The 27,313-nt window shown below is 40.3% G+C and overlaps 1 protein-coding gene across 4 annotated transcripts in view; it reads right to left on the bottom strand.

The window, feature by feature from the left end:
• The window catches only part of SMARCC1 (SWI/SNF related BAF chromatin remodeling complex subunit C1), a 93,023-nt gene that overhangs the window by 43,699 nt on the left and 22,011 nt on the right, over positions 1-27,313 (bottom strand). For all 4 annotated transcript variants that reach the window (XM_074901041.1, XM_074901040.1, XM_074901039.1 and 1 more), the window contains exons 6-19: positions 25,157-25,226; positions 22,887-22,956; positions 21,121-21,196; positions 19,158-19,283; positions 18,309-18,427; positions 16,963-17,087; positions 16,105-16,164; positions 15,414-15,451; positions 12,731-12,852; positions 9,289-9,360; positions 4,429-4,542; positions 3,785-3,938; positions 3,364-3,477; positions 1,061-1,120 (exon numbers count right to left, since the gene is read on the bottom strand). In XM_074901041.1, coding sequence (XP_074757142.1) covers positions 1,061-1,120; positions 3,364-3,477; positions 3,785-3,938; positions 4,429-4,542; positions 9,289-9,360; positions 12,731-12,852; positions 15,414-15,451; positions 16,105-16,164; positions 16,963-17,087; positions 18,309-18,427; positions 19,158-19,283; positions 21,121-21,196; positions 22,887-22,956; positions 25,157-25,226 — 1,320 coding nt within the window. The remainder of the gene's footprint in view (positions 1-1,060; positions 1,121-3,363; positions 3,478-3,784; positions 3,939-4,428; positions 4,543-9,288; positions 9,361-12,730; positions 12,853-15,413; positions 15,452-16,104; positions 16,165-16,962; positions 17,088-18,308; positions 18,428-19,157; positions 19,284-21,120; positions 21,197-22,886; positions 22,957-25,156; positions 25,227-27,313) is intronic.

Raw genomic sequence — 27,313 nt, 5'->3', positions numbered from 1 at the left:
ATTATTCATTTCAGGCCACTGAGATTCTTCCTCTGACAGAGCACTATGAAAAACAACGCTGCCCTGACCGGAGCGTGAAAGGCTAAAACACACTTCTGCAGTGCACCTCGTGTGATGGTTTTCATCCTAGACTGGAATGCCAAGAAACCTGACAATTACCATGTGGTCCAAGAGCATCAGATTAAGCGATCTGTGGACAAAGACCACATTCTAGCATGTTAACAGTTCTCTGACCTCATTTTTACAGTACCAATGTGATTTGAGTCATCTCATATATATTTGTTGTAGATTTCTGGGAAAGGCTTAAAGAATACATCAAGTGCAGCTAAGTGGCAAAAGGAATGTGTAGATGTTCAGGATTAAAGAGCTGCCAAATAAAGAGCTTCCCTTTTAGTGGCAAGAGACAGGAAACAGACTCATCCATTAACTATTTCAATTTCAAAATGCAGTGGCTTCCCTTAACCTGCTGTGGCATAGCCAGGAACCTTTAAATTTATCAGAATTCAAAAATACTCATCTTAGGGGTAGGTAAACCATTACTTGAAGGGCACTTATTTCATACTGTTACTAACTTCTGTTAGTGAAAAGATCTCACTGTTCTGCAAGATCTGTTCTTGAGTTTGTGCAAATGTTCTTAAACTCTGAATTTCTGGTTTGAATATACAAGTCAGATAGAACTGAACCTCATGGTACATGAAGCCCCTCTAAGTACATAGATGTTATTGCTGTCTCTTTTTAGTTCTTATAGCCATGATGGTCAAATAAAGAGATACGGTTTGGAGGGAGAGCTGCAACCTTTAACCAATTCAAAAGCCAAAACCATGACAGAAAAGCAGCCTTGGATACACAGATACTCGACCACCCCTCTCCTCCAGCTACATCAGTTGGGTCTCAAGTGATTGCTTCCAACTATAAACTCAGCTTTGCCATCCCAGTTTCTGTAAAAGCATGCAGCTGTCATCTAACTCCACTTCAAAAAAAATAACCTGTACGTAGATTTTTAAAGTATGTAATATCCTGCATGTTTTGGTTTCCTAGCCCCCATCCTGCATTAACTTACTTCTAATAGCAGCAACGTCTCTTGTTCTGTCCATTCTCTTCCAGCACTTGCACCTTTACTCTGCACAAGACAGGAAAAAAAGTGAAACACAGATTTCTTTGCACAGAATTTCTGAAAAGCAAACACTAAGAAGGGAAGGGGAAGAATCTGTTATTTCATTCACTCAAACACGTACCTTTCACAACCCTCCTACTACAGCTAACCAGTCCCTGGTTGTCTTGTACAGTGGTTCTGTTCACATAATTTACTTACGTAGTGAAAGCACACAGGTGGGTACATTCCTGCAGTTTATGTGGAAGCTGAAGGTTACAGATTCCACCATCCCAACATGTTTAGGAGAACCTGCAACTCCTCTGATTCCAAACTAAAGCAAAGTGATTTAGTGTCCTTTTCTCCTGGCTCTCAGGTATCTTTGCTTGCACATACAGAAAACAGAAAAGAGGATTTTCCTACTGAATAAAAACCCCTAGGAGTGCTGATGACATTCTGGCCAGCTTGACTTTGGCCAGGAAAGTCAAGCTAAGACCAGGGCAGTTTACACTAGGCATTCTACAGTTCACACCAAAGGAGAGTGGCAGCCAAGAGACTCAAGGGGATATGTAACCCCCACTCCAGCTGCCGTACAGCCAAAGGAGGCTGCTGTCCCTGGAGGAGACAGGGTTACTCAGTTCAGGCACACCTGGGATTGCCTCAGCTTGAAAGGCACCTTTCTCAACAGAGAAGGGTTTATGTCAACACAGCTTTAGCTCCCATTAAATCTCTGCTTCCAAGGCAGACAGGCTGGACGGCCTAAAGTGCGTGTGGGTCCAAAAAAACCAAGTTAATCTATCTGAAAGCCCATCAGTAACTCAGTAAAAAAATAAATAATTTTTACAAGTGAGATGAGCTATCTGAAAAGACAGAGTAATTACAGCACGATAATCTGCATACTCAGCAATCACTTGCTCCAAGAGTTGCTGCTCCCAGATCTGTAGCTCACGGTTAACTCTTGAGATTTTTCAAAAAGTTACAAAACTCTTGGTGAAAACCTCCCCTTCTGTGATTACAGATACCCATATCCATTACATGTCAAATAAAGACAAAAGCAGCTTGTTACCTGCTTATGAAAGAACATTATCTGGATTGGATGTCTGTGCAAGACCACAGCAAAAGGAAAAAGGTTTTTAGGATAAATGAATCTATCTTATATCAAGATGGATTTCAAACAGATTATTAACTCAAACAGAACACTAATCAAAGTGAATCATCCAGCAGCTGATCAGTTCTCAACCAGGCTGGTATGAACAGCAAAAAAAAAAAAAAGGCAATTGCCACACAAAAAGGGGAAATCAGCTTCTGCAAACAAATCTGCTCAAGTTCATTGGCATAGATGCTTGTAAACAGAAACAGAGTCTAGAACCAGTAAAAGATTTATGAATTTCATTAATATTTATACCTCCCTAAACTAAGTGAAAATATGATGTGGAATCAGGCTTTATAAAAAATGCCTATCTCTACAACTACTGGTTCTGTGGGGTTTTTTTAAATAGTTATCTCTTCGGGGATAAATAGTGTATAAACAGTATAAATAATAGTGTATAAATAGTTATCCCTCCGGTTTAAACAGTGATCTCCTAGGACAAGGAGCACCATACTTATGGAAACCAATTACATGGGAGTTAGCCTGATGTCAGGCCAAGAGAGGCACAGCTCAACAGCAGTCTGCAGACTCCCAAAGGGAAGGTTATGCTGAGGTAGTAATGGGGTATTGCTGCAGTACCTCCAAGGTACACACAGGTATCAGCCTGCCGAAAAGCAAGAGGTGACAGAATTACCAACATCATGGTAACGGTATCTCAACACTTTAATTAACCAATACAGTACATCACAATTACAGTTCCAAAACATCCCCTGCAGTGGTTTTGTGACACCTTTTGTCATCAAGCACCTTTCTAGTTCTCTCAGTCTGAAAAACCCTGGTCAGACCTGGAAAACAGATAATTAAAGACCCTGCTGAAAGATCTCCATTTCTGTACTGAACTATTAGTTTGTTGGTTCTGAACCATTGAGGTAAAATATGCAATAACGTAATAAGAGTTCAGTGTCTGACAGTATTGACTAGCTTGGCATAGGTACACGCCTTTATTTCTACAGAATCAGATATCCAACACAACCATGTATCTTAATGTCCTACACTGAGATGGAAGAAACCTAAACTGGGAGTGTAAGAGTAACGTAAGTCACTTCAATGTCACCTAGTGGAGGACACTTGAGGAAAAGGCTTAATGGAAGGTGCAGGGGGGAAAAAATCCCAACATACTTGCCTTTGCTAAAGTCTTTTTTGAGTAAATGTCTGTGCGAAGTCCAAAGTTCTGCATATCAGTAGGCTTCTCTTTGTTTTTCTCAGGAAAACTCAACATCTGCTGAGCAGCTGGAACCTGTGAACAAACATTATAAAAGAAAGGGGGGGGGGGGGGGGCAGAAATTGAGTTATTCAAGGATTTCAGACCAATGTTAAACACAACTGAACAAAGAAGTTGAACCTAAGTCTATGGAGATGACTCTGCACAGTGTCACGTGCATACAGTGATTGATTGTGCATAGCACAGCAGATTCATTTTAGAGTCTAATTGCCTGAAACTCTCAACCTATGTGGACAAAAAAAGAAACAATTCATCAAATCACGCACAAGTTATTCTACTGACACGTGAAATGACACTGGCTAGTGCAGTGTGTGGGGCTCACCTGTGGAGTGCGGATGTGGAGAGGCATAAGTCCAGAGGGTGTGTCAGCCAGCACGTTGAAGTGAGGGGTTGGGGGAGGCCCCATTGCCATGGGACGGCTTTCTGGATCCACTTGGTAGTTAATGAGACCCCACTGCTCCAGAAAAGCGTGTACCCTGTGGAACAACGTGAGAAATTAAAGTCTGAAGAACAAAAAAGACTTGCTTATGCTTGACACTGCAGAAAGGAGACAGCAAAGGAGGAAGTTTGTATTTCTAGATCAAACACAGATCCAGAATCTTCACTAATCACAAACAGCAATACAAATAACATAGCACGAGACTTGACTGCACTTCAGCACAGTGCATAAAACATGACATTTTTGGTTACAGATAACAGGAAATTAATTAAGGGCAAAGGCAAAAACAAAGCTGGGGCTGCATGCTTGCAACCATTTGCAGACAACGTACGGACTGCAAAGGCTGCACAAGCATAAATCTGACATAACTGAGTTGCAAAACTCGAATTTTTGAAAAAAACTCCACATACACACTAAACAGCAGAACCTAAACAATTGCAAGCAGAGATATAAACTCTGTAGGTATGGTTCAGCAAGCACAGTATTATAAAAGTGAAGGCAGTGGCTGAAAAATCCCTGGTTTTTACCTCATGACAGCGCAGACATCTCCGGTCAGATTCCTTCTGCAGGCCGTGCTGGTTAAGTACTCTTGAGGGTTTAAGCGATAGGTGTCAATCATGAAGTTGCGATAAGCCAGGTATCTGGAAGACAATTGGTACACAGTTCATGTACACTGATGTCTAACAAAGCTTAGAATGTGTTTTAGAACTCACCTTCACTTGTATTAGTGACACACAAACAGCACCAGGTAATTTTTATTGATGAAATTTATGAATCGGTATCAAAAGCAATAGGTAAGTACATTTTTATAATATACATCTTGAATAGGACCCATCTCTTCCAGATTGTTTCATGCTTGATTTTTTATGTAATGGGATTAGCAGCACATCAGAGCACACTTAAACTACAAAGTTTAACACCAACAGTTGTGGGCAAGCAAAACTAAAAAAATTAAGCAACCGAAATGGCTACCTTGACTACTGTGAGCTGCAGCAAAGCTTGCAGCTTGCAGAAAACTGCAAGCAAAACAGCAGCAATAAGTCTAGATGTGTCAGAAGGTAAAAGGCAGGACAACTCCTTGAAACGTCTGCTCTTCCAGCACTAATACAAAGAAGAAAGGAAGCACCTACTCTTGTGCCTTTGCTGCAGCTCTACTGCAAACATGCAATGCATGCAAAGCTCAAGGATGTGTGTAGATGGTCATATCTTCTCAGTCTCTAGAAGACAGACATTGCATCCTTGGTGGAAAACAGGCTAAAAATAAATCCTTGCCTTGCTCCGAATCACACTGTGATTACAGCTGTAGCTTGGTCACTAAACTGACTACTAGTTGCAGAAAAAATTACTAGGGTCTGGTCTTCACATGGAAACAAGCTAAATAAACCTTGTCAATCCCCTCTGTGAACCTGGAAGGAAAATAACTGTGCAGAAAAATAGAAACAGTACACTAGATGGAATGCTACTCTTTCTACACATGGACTTTTTAATGCGTAAAAAAATCAGTAAGAGAAGGCTAGAGAACAGCAACATGGAGAAGACAAGGTCTTTGAAAAGCAGAGTGTAAGAGCCCAGAAGCCAACACAACTCTCCCCACTCACTGAGCTGGGAACAGCTAAAGCAGAAGTGACCCCCATGAGATGCCCTTATTGCAACGGTCCTGCAAAAGCAAGCAGGTTTGGGGGTTCAGCCCATTCCCTGCACTGCAGCCATTGCTTCACAGGCTTTTGCAGTATTTTCAGTAAATTTCTGGAACATACTAATGCTTCCTAATACAAGTTGTTCAGAACAAAATCAACTATCATAAAATCATGGTCAGCCCCGTTCTTTAGATGGAACAAAAACAATCTGCCAAACACAAGTGACTATCGTATGCAAAGGTGTGTTCAAAACAGCATATTATAAGCAGATTTCTGCCTTTGGAGAATTCAAGACAGGGATGTCTCATATGCAGTGTGCAAAAGCAGCTGGTAACCAAAAATATAGATCTCACGGAGACAGAGCACCAATGCCTTTCACAGGCAAGACAAGCAGACAGATGCCGCAAGTACACACTCTTGCCAAAATCCCACATCTTCATTCTGACCAAATTATATACAAAGCACACTGGAAAAAAGTTATGGGACTAGGTGTTGGGCTCCTCCACATTGAATGTTTGGTAAGCAAGAAAAAAAGGAAGCTTCTTCCATAGAGGAATATGCAGGAACACTTCTGAATGCTCCTGGAGAGAACTGGGTTACCACCTATTCAAGAGTAGGTTACCAGGTTACCACCTGTTCAAAAGCAGTCTTGGCTGCAGAAATTAATTTAATATTTATTAGTTCAGGTCACATTACTAGGTGAAGAGAGAAGCCTAAGACAGAAACATCCCTAAATTTTATCCTGAAGGGAGTCTGTTTTCAACAATGACATTAGCCATCAAGCTAAAACTTGTCAATTGTCAAAGCATTCAGTTAAAATCCCTTTTAAGCCAGAAACCAGCCCCTAGGCACTACTGTCACAAGAATAAACCTGTGTGAGCTTCTGAAACATGGTATTTTGTTTGGCCTGAAAATTAAGCTGGAGGCAAAACATTTCCATTCAGAAGGATGTTTATTTAAAAATAAAACACAAAGCCAAGACCATATGCTATTTCTACAATCCCTAAATGGCAACAAAAATACACCTCTAGGGTAACGCCATGATTGGGAGGAGTCCCTGAATTTGCTTCACTCGTAGGCAATAACCAGTGGCAGCTCATGGATATCAGGAGACCTGATGTTTGATGTCAGCTGACAAAGGAAGCATGGGATTACATACGATGACCACATCAATGGCAAATATGAAAGATAAGCATTCTTTAAAAATTCAATCTATGTGCAGTCTTAAGCAATAAGTCCTAGAATACCCAAACCAAAAATATGCTGAACAGTAAAACTGATGGAGCAGAGTTAGTGTCAAATACATTTTGGATCACTATGATGCAGCTATAGTTACCTCTGCAACTCAGACACGTAGAGAAGCTGCAAGTAAAGACTATAGACTGAAAATCATTCAGGGTGCCAGGGACTGCAGGAGATCTCTAAGCCAATCTCCTCCTCAAGCCATGGTCAGCACTGCATTTTGACCAGGTTGCTTAGGGCTTTGTCCAGCAAGGCCTGAAAGACTCCAAGGCAGAGCATTCCCAGCTTCTCAGGGCCCTATCCCAGTGCTTCACCTTCTTCAGAGCTAAAAGTTTCTGTTACATCAAGACAGAACTTGATGTGTTTCAGTTTGACTTGTTTTTCTCCTGCCACACACCTCAGTAACAAGCCTGGCTCCATCTTCTCAGTAACCTCCTTGTGCACTGGGCAACTACTATAAAGCCTCCCTATCCTTCTCTTCTCCTAGCTGAAAAAGCTTAGTTTCTAATTGCTACCTCAGTGTTAGATCAGAAGCCTCCCAAAATATCAGTCATGCCTGAGGAGATTCAAGCACAAGAACACTCTCTCTGAAGTCTGCTTTATTTACCTGCTGGAACAGCAATGCAGGATGATATTACCACTATCATTTGAACCAAGAACTGGGGGAAAAAAAAAATCAGTTTGAAGAAATATTGTTGAAGAAATGAAAAATGCACGGCTTGGCTGATCTTAAGACAATGTACTGAGAAGACACCTCAAACGCTTCATTTAGTAGCTTTTTTTTTTTTAAATGGTTTAAAATCCCCAAAAGTTGCTTTGTAACTAGACAAAAATTTGATACCAAGATAAAGTGGACACAACTAGCCTAATTCCACTGTCCAAGTCAACAGCATACAATGGTGTTAAATTTATTATTTTCTTTTTTTTGGTGACCTCAGAGGTTTTAGGATAATAATTTTAGTAGAAACAAGCACATTAATCAAAAGCCTGATGTTGAACATTTTCCTTTAGTCAATCACCTTTCAAGACTGCAAAGTCTTCAAAATTTCAAAGTACAAACCTCATGAAGTGCAACAAGGCCAAGTGCAAGGTCCTGCCCATGGGTCCCAAGCACAAACACAGGCTGGATGAGGAGGGGATGGAGAGCAGCCCCGAGGAGAAGGACTTGGGGGTATTAGTGGATGGGAAACAGCCTGTGAGGCAGCAATGTGAGCTCACAGCCCAGAAAGCCACCCGTGTGCTGGGCTGCACCCAGAGCAGCGTGGGCAGCAGGGCCAGGGGGGGATTCTCCCCCTCTGCTCCCCTCTCCTGAGACCCCCCTGCAGGGCTGGGTCCAGCTCTGGGGCACCAACAGCAGAAGGACACGGACCTGCTCGAGCGGGGCCAGAGGAGGCCACGGGGATGCTGGGGGGGCTGGAGCACCCCCCTGTGAGGACAGGCTGAGAGAGTTGGGGGGTTCAGCTGGAGAAAAGAAGGCTCGGGGGAGATATATAACAAGCCTTGCAGTAGCTTCTCAAGATAAGCATTTGATGTAAAATCAGCAGCTTATCTTGTTGCACTACTAAGTCAGATCAGAAGTTAATAATTTGATGTATGAAAAAACCTGCAATACCTCAAGACAATAATCAGCTTTTTTTTGTTATTAAGCTGTTTAAACAACTATGTGTGTATAATTTTGAGTTAAGAACACTTAAGTTCTGCAGTCGATACCAGATCCCACAAGCAAATGAGATAGGTACAAACTGGATCCGAATTCAACTGAGAGAACTCAACAAGATTTAATAGGCATGTCCAGAACTAAAAGGCCACTAGAGGGTTTGGAACAGCTATATATTAAAAAAAAAAAAAAAAGTGTTTTTCTTCTTGCAGTGCACAACTCCAGCTCTCTGATTTAAATCAGACTACCTAATATTTGAAAACACAGTTATATCTCAGGCCTGTGAAGATTCATTTTCCAACCCTCACCTGTACTTTCAGAATTACCCATCAGCTGCTCAGGGAACTGTGAAATCACCACAGATAACTGTGCAAAACCCATTCCACAATCTGACACAGCATCCTACAACAAACTCTGTGTCAGTGCTTACACACAGAACTCCCGAGTCTCAAAAATATAGCATGGCATGAGAGGAGAGAGAAAAAATAAGGAGGATTATGAAGTTTATACAGTATCATGAAATTTTTCAGATGTCTTTGGAAGATGATCACGTCTTGTACCACAAGAAGTTCAAAAATTTGTTCCAATCCTACTTGGGAGAAACTAGTTTTATTTTTCTTGGATAACCACTATTAACTATTACTTTGGTATTTAAACTTATACCTTTACTACACTAATGCACAAACATTATCAAACTACAAGAAGTGGTTGTACAGATGTTCTCCACTTTTCATGCCCCTACGGACAATGTTAACTTAACACACACACAGCTGAAGTGAGCACAGGATTCACTAGAAGCTCCTTTATCTTACCACACTTTTATATGCCTATATTGACATATTTTTACTTACATTTCTGGAGTCTTGGACTTGTTTTTTCCATTGAAGAATTCAGGAAGAGCACGACGTTCAATCACATGAATACTGTGAGAAAAATACACAATTCAGATACCAAAAACTAAATAATCTCGGAGTACCTTCACCTTCAAATGACTATTTTGAGGGAGAACATTTATATCGTAGGTTTTTGGGTTTGTTTTTTTTAATGACCCCCTGGAAACTTGCTTATTTCATCAAATAAGCAAAGCTGCATTAAAATAACATCACAAAATTCAGTTACTGATCAAAGCAAAACTACGCACCCAAAGCTGCCCTAAAGTACTGAGCAGCAGCCCGTTTTCAACTGTACCTTCACAAGTTCTGTATTCCGACAGAAGCATCTTTATTCTCCAACATAGTTAGTGCAAACATTCAGCAAAACACCAGTACCTCAAAGAAACTAAGCTTTTAGGGTATATACTTAGAAGATGGGAGTGCAATTAAGCGCTTCGAGTACAATTCCAAAGTTGGATCTACAGTAATTACTAGTGCTCACAAGTCAGGTAGGAGACTGGCTTCAAGAATGCAGCTAGTACCTCCCTGGTCAACTGAGAAAATAAAATCCAAAGCATGGATATTCGGAGCAACTAAACTGTCTTAGAAATAATTCTTCCCCTCTGCACTCCAAGGAAGAAATATGGAGCAAAACCTGACCACATATAGAAGAGCAGAACGAACGATACCTAAGATGCTATGCATTATATAAAATAAACTAAGGTAAAGATCACAGAACATTCAGCTTTAGTTATTTGACAGATGTATTTTTATTTTTCCTTTCATAGCCGTTCCAGGTCAAGTATTTAAGTTTAAATGTTCTTTCAGTAGAATCTTCCATTCTGCACGTACTACCAGCCTGACAATGTAAATAGCACTGCAGAAACTTATGAAATCACATTCTAAATAAAGGACTGGAGGAAGTGATATAATTTATTTTAATATAAATAAGGAAATTTGGTCCTGAAACACTTTAATTGCAGGGTGATTACACCTGTGGAGTTCTACCAGCAACAAATGAAGATCATTTTGTGTTATCGATGGCGTATAATGTGATATAGTAGGGTTTTTACTGCAAAGCAAAATTATAATGCAAGTAAACAGCCAGAGTATATGGAACTTGATCAGTCAACTCATTCTTTTCCAATATCTTCATATGCAAATTCTTTGACGGACCTAAGATTTAACCCACCTATTACTAGGCAAGAAAATAGCTTCAAGATTAAAATAACCTTCCATTTTATAAAAAAGTGTCAGAAATGCAGAGCTTGTTAGAGCAACCGAAGACAAGCTCGTAGAATGGCACATAATTTATGCAAGTTAAAATCTGGAGAACTACAACAGTCCTTTAGGAATTGTTACTTTTAAAGGAAACGCAGAAAAATATGTTCTTTACAAACCTTCCCTCCTCCTGTATGTTCAGTTTTTAACCTACCGTTCACTTGTCCTTTTATGCTGATACTGCTTACTCTTAACTTGTCATTCATAGGAAAACACTCTAACTTGAAGATAAAGATAACAATAAACTATATGGATTTCAGTAACAAAGAAATGATCTAGTTCTTGCAATGAAGTTGCCCAAATCTTAACAGCCTACACTGAAACTGAACTGAGCATTAAATAAAATTTATCTTTTTACTAGAAAATTAATTTTAGCAAAGACTTCTAAAACAGCAGTTTATAAGACATTTTCAGAGAAGTAGATTAGAACTGTTCTTCAGCTTGCTTTAAATTAGTTGTGACTGGAGACATCTCAGAGACAAAAATGTCCATCGCACAGCTGTGCTGTTATTTCAGCCTTAAATCCAAATCAGCTTAACATGCTGTTTCTGGAGCACTAGAATCCAAAAATCAAAGCTTCTTTTCACATCAAGCTGCTACCTTGTGGATGTCCACTGCTGCTGTCAGAGATGCTTTAAGTTTGCCTTTTACAAGGTCAGAGCAAGTACACCTGATGCAAAGAGAGGTTTATTCCGTTTCTTCAAAAATAGCACATTAGGCTTTTAGCTGTGTTTCACAGACTGATTCAGCTCCCAGGAACACGGTCACAATTACTGCTGCTACTACAAATGCACCAATCAAGAATTTTTAACCAAGCATTATTACCAGTCATGCCCAAAAAGCACTTGTACATTAGCATCAGAGTGATCTCGTGACAAAATGCCACTGTTGTCATGTTCTCAGTAGGGAAGTATTATTGCACCTTCACTTTACAAACAAGGAATTGAAGCACAGAGACTACAGATATACCAGCCTTGGTGTAAAGTAAACCTCAACTAGTTTGAGCTACACAAAGTTGCTTTTTCTGATCTACAGCAGATCCAGATCTTTATCCCTTTCTAAAGCACAGCAGTGAAGCATTTCATTCTCCGTGTGCACCAGAAATACACCTCGAGCCTTTCCACTCGCAACGCAACCAGAGCTCCTAGAAATCCAGACTGTGATCCTTGGCTTTTCTGCTTCCAGGATCATGTCAGAGCAGGACAGCAAGGGGACTGAGAAAACAGAGGGTTCTATCTATGGGGATTTAGGTCAGCTCAAGTCACCAGCACTGACACAGGCTACCTCACTGACTCAAGGTAACGAAGTTTACCAGAGCTGGAAACTGAACCAACCCTTACACTAACAGTTCACTTCTCATCTTAATTCACTACTATAAAGTTACCCACCTTGGAAAGTTGCATGTGAATCCTAATACTCAAGTGTCATAGCACATCTTTTTAGATTCCAGCCTGAATAATGTCTCAACTTCTAGAAGTGAGACAAAACACACACTCAAATGACAGCCCTTCCAGACAACTGACCATTCCTTATTCTGTTTGCAAAGCAGTTTTTATTTTAAAAAAAACCTACTACATGAGTTTAACTCGTAGAGGGACTTGCATTCCCAGCCATTTCCTCTCTTCCCACACCACAGAAGTCTGAGTATACAGAGAACATTAGAACATTACTATAGTGAGTTATATGGTCATAGCACACCACAAACCTCTGACTCCAAGGAAGATTCCAAAATGAAACCAGTATCCTCCCTGTATAATCAGTGATTTATCCTCAAAGTCAAGATCTGAAGCAAAGTAAAGCCATGAGCTTTCAGAAGGAGATACAAACACAGACAGATCATACAAAGACTAGAGAGTAGGGAAGAAAAAGGAATTATTTTCCCAGGGGGGGAAAGAAAATAAAAATCCGTGTAAAGCAAAAGATTCTGAGAAGGAAGACTGAAGATCTATGCTGTTTGAAATTCTCTTCCTCATTCCCAATACCTGAAAACTGCCAGAAGTCAGTCAGAAAGATTTTTAAATGGTAAAGATGTACCCATACATGGGAAACTAGACCTAGAAGTAATTTCTTTTAGGTCTCTGCCTGATTTATGAGAAAATCACCAAAACTAAGTCTTCCCCTTTCCCAATTACTTTCTTACCAGTTGTAGTCAAACCAAGATGCATAGCTTGGAATAATGATGTGGTTGGTTTGTTCTGTGACATTATCTTCACCTGGATCAATTGACCGACTTTGATCACCTTTGTTTGGATCTTCATCTTCCTGTATCACGGAGGGAATACAATGGTTAGTGGGCTGCAGAAGACGTACTTAACAATTCTCAGACAGCACAAAGGTAGTTCAACACAAGTGCTTTCCAATCCTGTCCAGAATAAGCTTTTCCTGATGAAATCTCTGGTCAGTGGGGAAGATCTCTGGGACCAGAGAAAGTGTAATCTGTGTTCAAAAAAATATTAAAGGAAGCACAAGGCCAGTAAGAAGTTTTTGTAGAGCCAGTTCTGAAATCTGATTGTTGGCAGTACAGTTAGAACACACTTCCTTTCTTGTTTATGAAATTAAGCATGCTCTAACTTGGGGAGAAAACACTGCATTTCAGTTCTGCAGTATACTGCAGCCACGTGTAATGAATACAGCACCAATTTAGAGTGCTTTGTGAGCTGTCAGCCTAGCTCTTGCTGCCATCTCCAGCTACTGACACTGCACCAGTTTTTCATATTGACTAAGATGGCATGTCTTTTTTGCCACTCTTCCCCCAATTAACCTCACTCCTCAGAAAGGCATTAACGGAAATCAGATTCATTACTTCTACTTTCACTGGGAGACACATGCCAGCAGTAACAGCTTCCTGTCTGCAAACCTGTGTCTCATTACACTAAATTCTTGCTTGGATAAACTCACTTTGATCAATGTTAAAGTTGGTCTTGGATATTTCTCTCTTGTGAAGAAGTGATACTAAGTTCAGTTTGTAACTCTGTATGTCCCTGCATCTATTTCCACTCAGAGGGGGAACAGGCCCATGAGTTTGCTCATGCAGGGCTGTGAAGACACCAGTGAGCAAGATTTTGTAAAATTCCCAAGCAGAGGACAAGTTTTTGGTCACTTTCTGTACCATCACAAGAGAAGCCTCTGGTAAATGAATACTAGCTGTTCCACAACTTGAGTTCCAGCACACATTTGCTTCCTGAGCCAAAGGATAAAGAGAAGGCCACAGAGGTGGCATAAAAACAGGGTCAGGACATGATTAGAACTGTACAAGAAACCCTCAGGTGCTATCTGAAGAGCCTGTGGGCAACTCAACATTAAATGCTTTTCTGTACCTGAATATACTAACCCAGGCAGATTTCAGTAAAACAGAACAGACTGTTAAAAATAACAAAGTCCCTAAAGCAAGATCTTAAAAGAGTCATTTGTACCAACAGTGTATCTTTTTCTGGGACTAAATTCCCCCCAAAACAACAAGGTATCATTCTAAATATACTTAGTGATCTGACAACAGCTATTCAGAAAAGAAGTCCTTCCTCTCATCATCCCCTTAACTTCCAACACCCTTCTCCTCTCAACAGAGAAACAACAGATCACATCCCCTGCAAAAAAACCACTGTTTAACAAAGGACATAAAAAGCAAATCTCTTCCAATCCAACACGGAACAAATACTAAGGCTGCTGCACAAATTCCACAGTTCCAGGTCACACTCAGGGATGGAGAAGTTACGCCAGAAAAAAACCCAGCATCTCCCATACTGGAAAAGCCTGCTGTTGTGTTCCTTTTGAGTTGGGTTTCCCTAACTTGGAAAATGGTGCTTGCCTAAGAACCATATTTTGGGAATCTCTGTTCACATGTCTACATCTAGATACTCAAACCCACTGTTCCTCTGTATGATACCCATGCCTAAAACCTAAATGAAAGCTTGCTGACCAGTTAGCCAGTGGTCTGTGTACCTAGAATTGCTCTTTCCCCATTTTGAAGCATGACAAAGGATATTTGAGCACTTCTGACTACACATAAACAAACTGGACATAGGAACTGCAATAAGGTAAAACTACAAGTACACCAGTATGGAAAGTCAGATTTTCTTACATGTGTAACTAAGGACACATCCAAGTCTCTGTGCAGGCCTGCAACTGTATGAACTAAACACAGATGTGACCTTTTCTTACCTGCATGACCAGGCAAGCCATCTTATACTAAGCAAGCTGTTAAAAATATTGCCTGGCATCCCAGCAACGCAATGCAGTACAGAAACATCTCTGGCAAGTCTATTAAAATGATCAGGAAGACTATTCTGAGTTTAGATTTAGTCCTAAGACTAAAGAAAAAGCATAACCTTTGAAAAATCTTGCATGCGAAAAAATGCTGCTTTGAAAAGACTTTGCATCTGTGACCTCATTCTCATTATTAATATACCAGATTTAAAAATACAAAATAATCTCACAGCATTCATAGTTGGGTTTTTTTAGAATAGCAAACCAACATTCCTATCAGTAACTAATTTAATCATTACAGGCTCAGTTACTGAAAATGAGATTAAGATCTTGCTAGAACAAAGGATCATGGTTTTAAACTAAGAGAGAGGAGATTCATACTAGACATAAGCAAGTTTTTTTTACGATGAGGGTGGTGAGATACTGGCACAGGTTGCCCACAGAGGTGGTAGATGCCAGGTTGGACGGAGCTTTGGGCAACCTGGGCTAGTGAAAGGTGTCCCTGCCTGTGGCAGGGGGTTGGAACTAGATGGCCCTTAGAGGTCCCTCCCAACCCAACCCATTCTGTGATTCTATGATCTCATTTTCTATCAAGCTTAGTAAGAAACAGCTGCTGTTACCTTTCCTCCAGTTGCCACTGTCTCCTCATCCTGTTCATCTGAAAGGTAAAAGCACTGAGAATTACACTAATAAAAAGCATCTGATTGCTCATAAGCCTTTCTAGCAATACAGTTGCTTAACTGGAAGAATATTTCCTTTGTTTTGGAAGGGAAGTGAGGAGGAAGCCAGAGTGGACCACACACATCATTAAGGCAATCTCATCCTCATGCAGGCACTCAGCTATCCCAGACAAGGGAACTGATGAGAATACAGAGGAAGGATAATTAGAATTTTTCCACACTCAGGAATCCATACCTAATTACTGCCTTTCCCAGTGCCCTAGATGTACCCTTGTATAACAGGATATGGGACACCAGTTTGTATCTCTTATGTCAAAAGCTTAGCAAAGCTCAGGGAACCTGTGATTCACTTTGATTCCCAGTAATAAAAAATTGCCAGGAAAGAACTTACATGTCATTAAAAACATTTTTTTAAAAATGCCTACAAGGGAACAGCCTCGCAAGAGAAAAAGAGTCAGTAAATTTCAACTCGGAATACACATAATAATGGAATTAATTCAGTAAGAGTAGAATTGTGGATTGCTTTTAAAATTGAGAGATTTAAAAATATTGGCTCTGTTGGCCTGCAAGCAAGACTTTACTATAAAATTTAGGGGCCAGGGTGCTGGAGAGTGTTGTGCATTTGTTTTACCGAGGTCTGCTACTGTTCCTCCTTTCACAGGCGTGTTTTCACTGTCCTTCTTTGGGTTCACTACAAAAGCAAGCAAGATTGAAACTCTGATGAGTAATCATCAGACAAGATACAATTATTAAAGCCTAGCATGCTTTTAGTATCTTATCAATAAACGGTTCTGTTGGGTCACTGCAGTTCGAAAGAGTTCACCTGTGCAGAGCACAAAAGACTGACTTTGATTTCTCTGTAATTTCACATCTGAACACAAAGCAGCTTCTATTCATGCAGTTAGTGGACTAAGTATGGTACTTTTTCCACCTGTACAACACGTAACAATTCTCACACGCAAGTTCAAACCAAGGGAACACCAAATGGTGTGACACCCAAAACAGTTTGGTGTCAAGGACCTGATAAAAGGAATTAATTTTTTTTGACTTATCTTTACTCAACAGGTATTGCACAGATCAACACTTTTCGGAAAAGAATTAAGAGCTGAATGCGTATGGCACGTTGCTAGAATTTCCACTCACTTAATGTGCTTATCTTGGGTACTTGGCATACAATTATTTTCCTCCACTACACTCCATCCCCCAAAACATGAAGTCTGTATAATGGGTGAGAGCAACCCTAAAATGGGTGAAACTAAATGTTTAAGTGGATTTTTGTAGAAGTATTTCAAAAAGCCAAAAGGTGAATCTGCTGCCCTTCTCAGCTGTCACATTCAAATCCCTGAGTAGATAAATTTAGACAGGCACAGATCACCTGGCCCCACGGCCACAAAGTATTGCAAAGATTGGACAAAATACATGTGTATTTTTCAGTGCTGTTCGAGCAACTGTTTTAACATTCAAACAATCCAATGTATGCATATTTTACCATTTTTGGGAAGTACCACTTCTTCTATATTAGGTACTGGTGTGGGATCCTCCATGTCCTTCGTAAGATCTTCTTGCTCATCTTCTTCTTTCTGCCCTCTCCTTTTCCCATATAAGGCTGCTTGTCTAAAACAGATCACACACAAATTCTCTGCCAGCTGCAACTGTCATGTTCTCATCTTGATGTTATTCTTCAGATACAAGGATTCAAGGACTGGGTTATAACACTTATGAAAATATGAATGCTGCATGAAGTGGTGCTGGTGGAGTTAATGAAAAATATCCTCTCTATAATTACTAAACAAGTAAGCTTCAAAAAAAATAATTCTTTTTAACTGTTTCAAGACAAGAGAACACCACTGTATAAAAATCCTGATTCCAACCTAAAACTGTCTCCAGCAGGTTGGCAACACTTTCATACTAGTGAGATTCAAGGGAGCAGTGATTCACTTACATCTGTCCTTTCTGAAACGGCAATAAGGGCATCTGCTGTGCAGAACAAAGGAGGCAACAGACCATCTCAAGGCATCTGCCTTGTTTGAGGAGAAAGGCTAGCTTGTGGAATCAACTCCCTGTACTGAGGAAGCCATTTTGGAATTAAAGGCAGAATCACCCACACCTCTCCTTACAGAATCTAACTCAGGCTTTACATTTTGAACAAAAAAGTAATTCAGATTATAAAGCAGTTCCTTCTCACCTCGGATGATAAATTTTCAGTTTTGTCTTATTAGAGCCCAACAGGTCTATTAAACAAGACGTGAATTTTTTGTTCAGAAGTGCTCCCCTCCATATCCACATATAAACCCCCATAAATAAGCTTTTTTTTGGATATATCGAGTTGTTTTTTGAGATCAAACTAGCATTGGAAAAAAAAAAAATCTGTAGGCCACAAACGCTACTGTTAAAGCTGCATTCAAGAAGTGGACTTTAAAATACCTGCCTATGTACATAAAAAAACCTCTTTAATTAAATGCAGTTATTTATGGGGCTATACTTCAAGAAGTGTACCTGTACAACATGATTGCACTAACAGAACTAGGTTGAGTTATTTTAGAAGCAGTCGAGTAACTTTTCATTTGATAAGTTCTACACTTGATGCAGCAATGAATCCTGTCCCTGATGCAGATAACATGACAACTTGCAGTAGATTCCCTTCCACCTGCAGGCAATACATTTCTACAGAGGGGTAAAGAAATTACATACACTGCACAAGCAAAATCACTCAAGTCTATTGTAGAAATAATTATTCTTCTGTAATCTAAGGCGAGACAAGTGGAAGGTGACAGATCTCCCCATAAGCATTTCTTCAAGAAAATTTGCCTCAAATTCCAGAACCTAAACACTCACCCTTTCTTCCCTGTCTTTTTTCTTGACTCCACAGGAGTGGGAGGTGGAGAGGGAGAATGCTTTCTCTTCCTTGTACTTGCTGCTGCCTTCCTGTCTCTCCTCTCCGGGCTACGTACAGGCTGTTAGAGAAGTGAATTAGTTAGCTCATACCAAATATACTATAGTTATTGAAACACTGTAGGCTACACTCTTCCTTAATACATCCCACAACAGAGAAGCTGAAAGTAATAATATCACAGCATGCACCACATACAGCTCCCAAATATTTCTACTTGCCAGTGTGAAAACCCCTAAGTTCTCTACAGCCACCCCTCAGATGCTGCAATAACTATGTACTTAAGAACCATGCTCTTGAAACAGAGCAAGAGCCAAATGCTAATGTGTGACTTGTTCAATATACTCTATTCACCAGGACAGATTTCCTAGTGAGTAGCCTGGCCTCAATGTTAAACGAAAATGCTTTCAGAGTTCTAACTAACTTCCTGCATTGGGAGAGATACAGGATTAGTTTCAACAGGTACACAGAATTCAGAAATCAAATATTAACTGATGCTGTTTAACACACACCTGGCTTCAGTTACGCGAAAGCACAGAGTGCGTCCTACCATCTTCAGGAAGGGGGAATTAAAAAAAAACAAGTTCAAAGTGCACACTTACACGTCTGGATAAAGGAATTATGTCAGAACAAAGTTAAACTAGACTGTGTTATCAGAGGCACCTCAAACTGTTTAACCAGCTTAACTTTAGCAACTTTTGAATTCCAAAAATTTGACTTATGGAGAGATAAAGAACGTGTCAACAGGTCAGGAACATGTCAACAGGTCACCCATTAAGCAAAGAACCACCCACCTCTTCATTTTTCATTGAGATTCTCTGTCGAAAACTCACTGATTTCCTGTTCTCATCTACCTCATAATCTTCTTCATTCATCCATTCATTGAATATATCTGTGTCCAAAATCCACTTGGCATGAACCTAAAGAACAGAACGATGTAGTGACACGCCAATACTTTCTGAAAAAATACTTCCCTGACAGACCTCATGGGATTAAGGAAGTACTTGCAGCTTTGTTACCAGGGTCTGAATATGCAAATATCTTGTAATGGTTTCACACATAATAGGTAACAGTTTCATGAGGCAATACAAGGATGAACACAACTGTAAGTCTACTGAAAGTCATGTCTGCTCTTCAGTCATTTAAGCCTTCTGAAGTGTGAGGTCAGTTCTCACAGCTGGGACAACAGCTCTGTATTAAGAGCATACTTTGGATGCTGAAAATTACCATCAAACTCATCTAAAATATACAGATCACCTTAGCAGATGTGCCAGAAAAGACAAAAAAAATTACAAAGAGTTGGTCATATCTTGCAAAGAAGACACAGATGTCAAGTTATTTTCTGACCTGAGCTGCTCTTTAACTCTGCTGTTGAGACCAACAGCACACACAGAGAACATGGCATGTTATGTATAGAACAGTAAGTCCAACGAAAGAACAATGAAGTAGCAATTACTACTGTTTGATTGTAACTGCTCTATATCCTTCTCTTGCAACAAACTAAATCAGAAAGGCAAATCATTCCTCTACAAAGAAAACCAATTCTGTAGAGAACCTAAATAAGGTTGCTGATGTTGGTTTGACTGCTCAGATGTTCGACAGATAGAGAAGCACTGACTGACTGCATCATTACAACAGCAGTTAAGAGCAGAGTTGGCATTAAATTGAACCTTTCCATAAAGAAAGGCGAGATACGACCCCTGGGAATTCCTTAAACAGCTACCAGTTTTTTCATTCACTCCCATGTTGGCTCTAACTCTAGGGACAGCTGCATTCACACACTACAGTTCATTAGCAATGCCAAGGATTTTAGCAGGATCAAGAAACTTAAACTGTGCCCTGTATGAAGAGCGTACAGAAGCTGTTATCTACAGTAGTACTGCGCTAAGATAAATGAACTCAAGAGCTTCTGTAGCAGTGTGAAACCAGAGGATGGGGGAGCCCACAGCCACGCACAATCTGTCAACCAGACCACAGCTTTATTTTGATCCCAGTAGCTGAATCTGTTGGAAATCATGTTGTTATTACAATAACTCAAAGAGGACAGACAAGATTTCAGTTGTACCACAGACTACCAAAATTCAGATTTGTTCTCCTAAAGCAGCTTCTTAATTTCCATATTATCTAACTCCTAGTACTTTTGGCCATTTCTATATTATAGAAAGAGATGTACTGTCTGCACACAACGTGCATTTTAAGCCCTGTAATACATGTGTGGTAATCTCAGGTTTCTAACCTGATAGTTCTTTTCTCTAACAATATTTTTTCAAAAACATCATGAAGATATGGTATTTTACCCACTTCTCCTCAAACACCCTATAATGCCATTATGCCTTCTAATGGGTTGTCAGGTTTCATCCCAGAAATGGCTGCACTTCAGCACTAAGGGAAGGACTTACCTTTAACAGAAAACACTGCAAGTCAGGCCAAAATAAACACGGTCATTTTGGCACCATCAGGGATGCATAAGCCTGTCCTTTTAGTTTTTCAAAAGCATTCCTCCCCAGACCAAAGAAATGTTTTAGGTGTTTTCAATATGGCTCTAGAAACATCATTCTGCTTTTCCACATATATATATATATATAAATACATATATATATAAATACATATATATATATATATAAATACATATATATATATATATATATAAATACAGTCACTGTTACTCAGCAGCATGTTTAAACATCTATCTAGTAGCACCTGCACATGAGCTATACCAATATAGTAACTCTGGGAAACTCTTTAAGAGAGACTTACCTTCCATGGCTTTTCAGGAATTGGAGGATCCTCAATTTCAGCATCTATTTCATTGGCATGAACCCAAGTGTCATAGCTAATGAGAGAAGTCAAGAGAAGACAAAATTGGTCCCCTGGGGTGTTCATCCAGAAAAATCATCAGCAGGAATACTTATTCAGCAATTCTGACATGTGCAAATCATATTGCTGAGATAGAATAGAAAAGTACTTTCCACTCAACAAAAAGTTTAAGGAATAATTACTGGTTTCTGCTACAGGAATAGGACACACTGAAAAGGGAGGGGGCTCCAAGACATCTAATGCACATTTTTAACTTTCTGAATTTAAAAGCCATCTCAGTGAAGACAGCTCCAGTTTAAAATTGCAAATCTACTCTCTAGATTCAGAGGTATAAATGCAGTTTCCGAGTCACCTGTTCAAACCCTGGCATTAAGCTAATTAACTTGTTTCTGTTCTTATGAGTTTAAAGCAAGAGATACCGGATTCCTGTAACAAAGGAGTGTGCACCCTCTCCTTCAACCACTACTGCTGTAGAAATCATTTATTATTTACATTCACTTTTCCACATGCTATTCCCTCAAAAGCCTATTTATAAATCCTAAGAAACTGCACTCAGTAACAGCAAAAGCCAAAATACTTTGTAATCAACACCAGCCGTGTACTGAGCAACTGGGGTAAGTCACACACAAGAAGAGATGTGTATACAGCATTCCTCATGTCTTCACTGATATTTATAAATACATATACACAGAGTCAACACAAACTTGACTCATATGATATAAATATAAAAACACTTAAAGGTTCTTCATTTGTATGAAGAAAGAAACTTAAGTGTGATTGTTGTTTGCTCTCTTCCACTGAAATAGGCATATGGTTCCTGAGAATTCTGTGCACGCACAGCAAAGAAGGTATTAGTACCCTGAAAAAGTTATTTAAATTGAAGCCAATGCTGGGTTACTACAATCTTTTGAGCTTTCCATAACCCGGACTCAGAAACCAGTTATAACAAATATATTTAAGTTACTAAGAGTACATACGCTATATTTTAACATCTTCTAACAACACAAGACAGCTTGCTCAAATATGTTCATTCAACAGACACTTGCACTTGACTAAAGGCAACTCATGGAGTGAAATCTCTTGAAGTAAGTCCAACAAGCTGATTAAAAGTTCTCTCTTTTGGCTTTACAGTCTTACTAACCCTATGGAAAGGCTTACTCCGCCCTTTGAAAGTCTGGTTCAATTTGCATCCTTACTAGCGACTGTAGAAAAACAGACTCCTAACCTCACCCACCTGACAGTATCACAAACGGGTACGCATATTTGTTTTAAACCACTGATTAAATCTTTTCAAGCTCTGGACATTGAGATAAATGGCAGCAATGCTACATTACTGCGTGGTTATACTCCATAAGACAACCACTGCTCGTCTAATAATACGAACAGTGATGTACAATCATTCAGAATCAAACCAACAGGAATGCAGTACTGTATACTTGCATTAAATTATTAGACAAGTCAGCCTGAGATAGGCCTGAACTTGTCATATACTACATAACATGAAAACATAGCTGGGACGTTCCCCATGCAGGTTCACTACCGATAACCACAGAGCGCTGCTATTCAGAGAGGTAAGACTCAGTAAGCTAAAGAAGCAGCTTGTCTGGAGACAGGGATTTTCCTACTTGCAAGTTTTAATCAAGACTTTTTCATCAACACACTTAAGTCAGATCCAGGGTCTGCTTTCTTCCCCCACCTTTCTTTACCTGTCTGGAAAGAAGCCCCAGTGTACCAGCACCTGCTTGTCTTTTTTCATCACAGGTCTCAACCATTCATCTGCAGAGGGGAAAGAGATGTAGCATCAGATTCAGATTGTAAAGCCCATTAAAAACTATTTTGCCTTCCGTAGTCAGTCATAGTGAAGTCATTGCAATCATCTCTGATAAAAGTCCACTGAAGTGCAATTACAACGGCCTGGCCTGCCACAGGAACACACTTGCCTGCATTAGCCTTGCCATGTCTAAGCATGCATGTGCTCTGCCTGTATGACACAGGTGTTACAGTAGTAAAGTCACTCTGATGCTAAGAATTATTACATTTCCTTTCCTAGACAAACACATTCATACCCTAACACACTCCAGATTAAGATTTAAAGAGGCCTGAAACAGTCAGAGGCATTTCTGGCTGACAGGTGGAAGCACAATCCTCTGCCAGCTCATCTCGTCCCATCTCATCTCCCAGACTTCTTGGCCAGCTGGGCCAGGAACTCAGAACAGGACACACACCAATCCTCAGAGAGGACATTCAATAAAGACAGCAGAAATAACATGGAGAGAGAGACACATGCTCCAATCTGTCACTTTAAAAAAAAAAACTCTGTATAAACAAAAAGACTGAACTTCTCCCAAAATGCTTTCTTGTCAAGTGGTAAATATTCCCCCTCTGTCTTTTTGTATCCTCACCAGACATCTGAATCCCCTCATTAACTTAGTCTACTGATTTACATTTATTTCAAAAGATCCTCTCTTCCCAGTACTAAATTCTACTCTTAACAGGTATTTAATAGAGTTTTGAAGGAAGAATGTCAGGGCAGCAGGTGGTGGTGAAACAGATTCTAATAAAAACCTTTAAGAGTCTAACAGAACTTTTATTTCAACTTTCTTATTTTACAGCAGTGCTAATAAGGACTTCAAGTTAATACAGATTCACTGAGCGACATTAATACTTTGCTGATTTTGCAGTAAGGCACACACTCAGTCTGACTGGTGTTTTAAAGGGGTATTTTTCCTTTTAAACTGCATATCTGACACAATGTAGTAACCTACCCCTGAAACCCAAAATTTGAGATTATGGCCCAAGCAGGATTAAAAGAGAAACACTGAGGCTTTGAACCTGTATGAAGTTACACTGTTTGAATTCATGGCTGTTTTCTCATCTTAGAATAATCAGGGGTTAAGAGAGCTCTGTCTAGCACAGCTCTATGTTCACAGACTACAAGCCAGATGGGACCTACCAGGCCTGAAGTGGTTAAAAATAAATACAAACCTGTGGCTAGGCACCCTATTACCAGAAGTACAGAACACAGACAAGCACCAGAGGACACACATGCCATGATCATTCCTACACAGGAGTAAGCACTTCCATCTAGTGGCCATCAGATGCCAGGGCGTATCAGAAAAAGCTAATTTATGTCAGACTCAGCAACGGTGATCCACGAGACAATTAAATGTATTTAAGATGAAAAGAATTAAGCACAGTTTTTTTGTTATTTGCTGAAGGATGCATCTGTTAAATTGCTTTTCTGGAACCTATGTACTTCATAGAGAGGCAGACTGCATTATAATAAAGCCTACAATCTCCATTTATCAGGTCCACTTGTTACTGTGTCCACCTTGCCAAACCCCATGCAATGACAGGGATTAGCATTCCCAACCTGTCACCTGGAAGGACAAGAACATGGCAGACAGTTTTTCAATTCTCATTTACTTTAGCATCTATCTACCTTTCACACATCTAGTTGATTCCTAATAATGTTTCACTCAACATTCTGACCTATACTTACACGCTGGAAGACACCACAGAAGCAACAGCAGAAAAAAAAACAATGGAAACTTTAGTTTTAAGCCCCTTACTTCCACCATCCTTCCTTTTAATTTTTAATCTAAGTTAATTTCTTTAAGTTCTCCCAGATCCTTAGCTTTGCTGCCCTTCAGCCTGCAAGTTATTTGGGACAAACAAAATGTCTATCTGCATTCAGCAATAAATAATATCTCAATTTCCAACACAATCACTGAAGAGTACTCAGTGTTACGCACCTTAAGGTGAAAATGTTGCATCAATTAAAAATGTGAACATTACACCCAATAGTTAGAAGCAGGACACAATGATTTTATGTGAAGTTGTCAAACCTACAAAGACTTTTCCAGTGGCTCTCAGGAGCGGGCTAGGGCTTTTTGTCTGTGCAAAAGCTCGTGTAAGTGCTAACAGAATTTAGTTGCAAGACTATTTCCACTTAAAAATTAGGAAGGAACTTTACCATCATCCATTGAGGTAGGACTTGGATAAACATGGTGGGTAGCCTTTGATTTCTCTTCAGTTACTGTTCCCTGTGGGAAAGGTGGAAGAAGAAACTGCATGAGAAACCCTTAACACATTACCCCAAAACTTTTCAGCTACTTGTTTTTACCCACATCCCATGCAATCTAGAAATATTCAAGGCTAACTTCAATGCAACTACAAATGCTATGTCTAAGAAGTGCCAAAACCCCGATTATTTTAATACTGCTGCCAAACTACTTTGTCACCTCCTGCTCTTTTCATCTCAAATCCTTCCTCCTCCAAGTTCCTTCTGCATCGATTTTCATCGTAAATTGTTCAACTATCAATTCATACAAACCTGCTGGTGAATACTTTGTAAGAAAGCATCTGTACCTTTTTTCCACTAAGTACACATTTGGTCCAAAGCAATTTCTAAACATGACAATTTACATGAGAGAAAGTCTATGAGAAACTTAACTAGAAATAGCTGCCTTGAATAGAACATCCTTAGTACTCAGGAAAGGCTGTATGTCAAGAGAAGAATAAACACCCCTTCTTTTAAAAAAGCCTCCTAAATCATAGAACAAAGGGAATAAATCAGAAATATACTAATGATACCATTGTTTGTTGAATATTCAAACACAAGAATACTTTTTCTTCTTGCTGCTATAGAACAGCATTTTCTTGACATATGAGAAGCAACTGATGTTACTTCTCATGCTTATGTATATGCCACGAACAGTGATATATAAAGTGATTTCTCTACATATGGGTACAGGCCATAACTATATTCCTACTGGACCTATATCAACACGCGAGAAAATTCTACTATATAACTAGGTAACTGTTAAATAAATGCCTAAGTGGTTAGTGTTGCCAGTCAAGAATCACAGGATGGTTTGGGTTGGAAGGGACCTTAAAGATCACCCAGTTCCAACCCCCCTGCCCCAGGCAGGGACACCTTCCCCTAGCCCAGGTTGCCCAAAGCCCCGTCCAACCTGGCCTTGAACCCTTCCAGGGAGGGGGCAGCCACAGCTGCTCTGGGCAACCTGTGCCACGGCCTCACCACCCTCACAGGGAAGAATTTCTGCCTTACATCTCATCTAAATCTCCCCCCTCTCAGTTTAAAACTGTTGCCCCTTGACCCATCCCTACACCCCCGATCAAGAGTCCCTCCCCCCATTCCTGCAGCCCCTTTCAGCCCTGGGAGGCCGCTCTAAGGTCTCCCCGGAGCCTTCTCTTCTCCAGCTGAACCCCCCAACTCTCTCAGCCTGTCCTCACAGGGGGGTACTTGAAATGCTGGGGTTTCAAACCCAAGCCCCACATTAAGGTTGGCATATGGGTGACTCCCACAGCCCTTCCCAAAGGGAGGCTGAGTTTACCTTTAAGCTTCCCTCCAGGGTGGGGCCGGCCTGGCAGACAGAGCCATTGGGTAAAGGAGCCCCGGGTGTCCCGCACTGAGTGACCAAAGGTCAGGTGTCCCACTGAGGGATAAAGCTGGGACCCCTTGCAGGAGGGGCAGTGTCTGTGTGTGAGGGGGATGCCCTGTGCAGAGTTCCCTGTTGGGGAAGGACCTCCCGCCTCCCTGGGACTGGGCTCCAGTCAGGTCTGGCTCTTGTAAACGTGGGCTGTGTAGAGATTCAGTGTGTGGCTTCCTTGGTCTTATGTGTTTGGCTTGTTGACTCGGTTGTCTCCCATCCCTTCTATGGTAGACTGCATGTCACCATTCATTCCACCCATTGTTGGTCGTGCGGTGTCGTTGTTGAGGTCAGTGGGATTGATGTCGATTATGTACAATCTGACTTGTTTGTACCCCCAGCGCTCACCCATGTACTGACCCTTTTGTATCAAATACAATTTGATTATTGGTTCATCTTTATGCTGGCTGTGTCCTTTATGCTAGGCCTAATAACTGGCAAAACAGTGCTCCAGCCCCCCCCAGCATCTCTGTGGCCTCCTCTGGATCAAAAAACCCTGTCCTTCCCTTACATGGAGAACCATAAGGATTCTCCCACATGCTGCAGAGACACCTCCGGTCTCCACATATGAAGAGTCATTCCCAAGGGCAGCAGAAATTCACAGTCTGCAGACTCTTCGGCAGAGGAGTTGTGTTTTTGAACAGTTTGTATGAAAATGCTATTTAAAATTTACATTC

The sequence above is a fragment of the Athene noctua genome, chromosome 2 (assembly GCF_965140245.1).
Source record: "Athene noctua chromosome 2, bAthNoc1.hap1.1, whole genome shotgun sequence".
NCBI classification, from domain to species: Eukaryota; Metazoa; Chordata; class Aves; order Strigiformes; family Strigidae; genus Athene; species Athene noctua.
The sequence above is the reverse complement of the archived record's forward strand: the minus strand, read 5'-3'. Positions and strand labels throughout refer to the sequence as shown.